This window comes from Trichechus manatus, unplaced genomic scaffold (genome assembly GCF_000243295.1).
Source record: "Trichechus manatus latirostris isolate Lorelei unplaced genomic scaffold, TriManLat1.0 scaffold00040, whole genome shotgun sequence".
In the NCBI taxonomy this organism is placed as follows: Eukaryota; Metazoa; Chordata; class Mammalia; order Sirenia; family Trichechidae; genus Trichechus; species Trichechus manatus.
The window spans coordinates 7,170,187-7,172,813 of record NW_004443976.1 but is presented as its reverse complement, the minus strand read 5'-3'; the positions used below and the strand labels follow the sequence as shown (position 1 = coordinate 7,172,813).

Below are 2,627 nucleotides of genomic sequence, written 5' to 3'. Positions count from 1 at the left end.
TTCTCCTCAGTGGAATGTGTTAAATCCACACAGGACCTAGTAAAGCTCTATCTACATGAATCAAATCGAGTTTATCGGGATAAAATGGTGGAAGAAAAGGACTTTGACCTTTTTGATAAAATCCAGACAGAAGTGGTGAAGAAAATTTTTGATGTGAGTATTGCACTTAAGATTTTTTACATTTCAAAAATGATTGTAATTATTCAGGTTATTGCTCAAATTATGAAATCTAGCCTGTAAATTGGAAAAAGTTAAAGATTAGTTAAAAAAAAAAAAGTTGTCATAATCTTGCCCAGATGAAAAGTACTGCAGCAGGAATAGATACAAATTAAAAATGGAATCTCAGTGTTGAGAAGATCCATAGAGGTATCTGATCCAAATCCCACCCAATATGGAGTCCCCTCAGTAGCATTCTCTAGATTGGTCATCTCAGATGATGCTCCAATATCCTTGAGGATGCACAGCCAGTCTTCCCCAAGGCAGCCTTTTTTGGAATAGCCAAATTTGGAACCACTTGGAAATTTGGAACAGTTGGAACAACTTTAATGATTAGAAGTTTGTTTTAACAATGACCTAAAATTTATTTCGCTGCACACTGATCCCAGGTCTACACAACAGACTTAAATATTTTAAGTTCATTTATCTTTTTCTTCCTGAGTCTTCTTTTCCCCCAGCTAAACATCGTCAGTCTTTTTGAGCCAGTTTTGCCATGGCTTGGTTTCAAACTCAGTCATCATCTTGACTGCTCTCCCATCAGGTGCCCCCTCTGAAATTGTGATGCCCAACTTTCATCACAATAACCCAGCTGGAATGTGACGAAAAACAAGAGCATTATTCCCCTTTCTTATATACTACAGTGTTTCCCAAAATGTGTCCTGCTGAACACTTGTCCTACAAGATGCTCCTTGGAAGGAAAGGTGGTGAAATACGTTGAGAAAGTGCTTCATACTATATCCCTTTCTTGGAGAGTCATTGTACATTTAACACATTAAAACCGGAAAATTTTTTTGGCTACGTGTATTTTCACCAAAAAAGATTGAGAAGTTAGAGGGTTGACATGTTGTGGGGTTGTTAACCAATGTCATAAAACAATATGTGTACTACTGTTTCATGAGAAACTATTTGTTCTGTAAGCCTTCACCTGAAGTACAATAAAAAATAAATAAAATTAAAAAAAAAAACCTGAAAAATTTGAGTAACCCTGATTAATGTACCATTTCCTAAATGTATTGGATCCTAAAACTCTTTTCCCTTCATAAAACCTATTAATAATTTGCAGAACAAATGGTTCATGGAAACCAAACTAAACCGTTGCCGTCGAGTCAATTCTGACTCATAGCAACCCTATAGGACAGAGTAGAACTGCCCCATAGAGTTTCCAAGGAGGGCTTGATGGATTCGAACTGCCAACCTTTTGGTTAGTAGCTGTAGTTCTTAACTACTACACCACCAGGGTTTAAGCACGGATATATTAGCACAGCCTAAGATTGTATTATATTTCTTGGTATCAAAGTTACCCCACAACTAACCTTATCCCACAACTGTCAACTAAAGCCCCATGTTTTCCATACATGCTGCTTGTTTCCCCCTTTTCAAACTTATTTCTAACTAACTCTTATATTTAAGTGCATGATATTGTCCCTGTACTCACCTTGTTAGATTTGGTCCCATATTTTCTCCTAATGAGATCCTGAGTCTACCTCTGAAGATATTTGCAGTCCCTCCCAGCCTATACGACAGCCTTTCAGACGTTTGGATGCATTTTAAGTACCTTATCTCAGCCTGCCACTCACCAGGTCAAACGTCCTAAATTTTTCTACTTTTCTCATCATTTTCATCTCGCCTGGTGTGCAGACTCTCACTTCTTAGATGCCACTCTCTGAGCTCTGTAGAGTTTGCCAATTTGTGTCTTCATCGTTAGCTCTGCAAACGAGTGTTGTCTTCCTGAGTTGGTTTGAGCTAGCACTTTAGAGTAACAACTCAGTCTTTGAGATGGCGGTCCCTGTGTGGGTCTGTATACTAAAGACACGCACTTTTGATCATACACCCAGATATGATCAGTATGGCCATTATTCTTCCGCAAAACCTTTGAAAACCAGCCAGAAGCACCCTTGGCTGCACCAAATCTTAATATTGATATCAAGGAAAAGTTGCCAAATTTCCACCAAGAGAGTCATACAAGCCTGTTTTCAGCATCAACAGCTTAAAGTTCTCTAATTCGTGGCCCTTGTGTGACATGGCATTGCTATGAAAGAATTTTTGATTCACTGTGTGCATTGTTTTTTCTCTCCCTTCTACATAGCATGGCTCTGATCATAAGATCAGACTCGTTTCTTTGTTTGTCAAAGAGTACTTGCAGACCAGGATTTTCAGAACTGTGCTTTAGTTGCCTGTTTTCAAACAGGGGAAATGCATTCTTTCCCACATTACTTGCTCATGCATTTTCATAAGCTCACAAGAATACCAGTACTAGTTGCCGTGGAGTCAACCCCATGTATATCAGAGTAGAACTGTGCTTCATAGGGTTTTCAATGGCTGTGACCTTTCAGAAGAAGATCACCAGGGCTTTTTTCTGAGGCATCTCTGGGTAGACTCAAATCTCCAACCTTTCAGTTAGCAGTCTAGCA

The 2,627-nt window shown here is 38.9% G+C and overlaps 1 protein-coding gene across 1 annotated transcript in view; it reads left to right on the top strand.

Moving 5' to 3' along the window:
* DNAH9 (dynein axonemal heavy chain 9) overlaps nt 1-2,627 on the top strand; it is a 450,622-nt gene that overhangs the window by 259,721 nt on the left and 188,274 nt on the right. The window contains exon 41 of the mRNA XM_012555448.1: nt 1-153. This exon is cut by the window's left edge and continues 9 nt beyond it. Coding sequence (XP_012410902.1) covers nt 1-153 — 153 coding nt within the window. The remainder of the gene's footprint in view (nt 154-2,627) is intronic.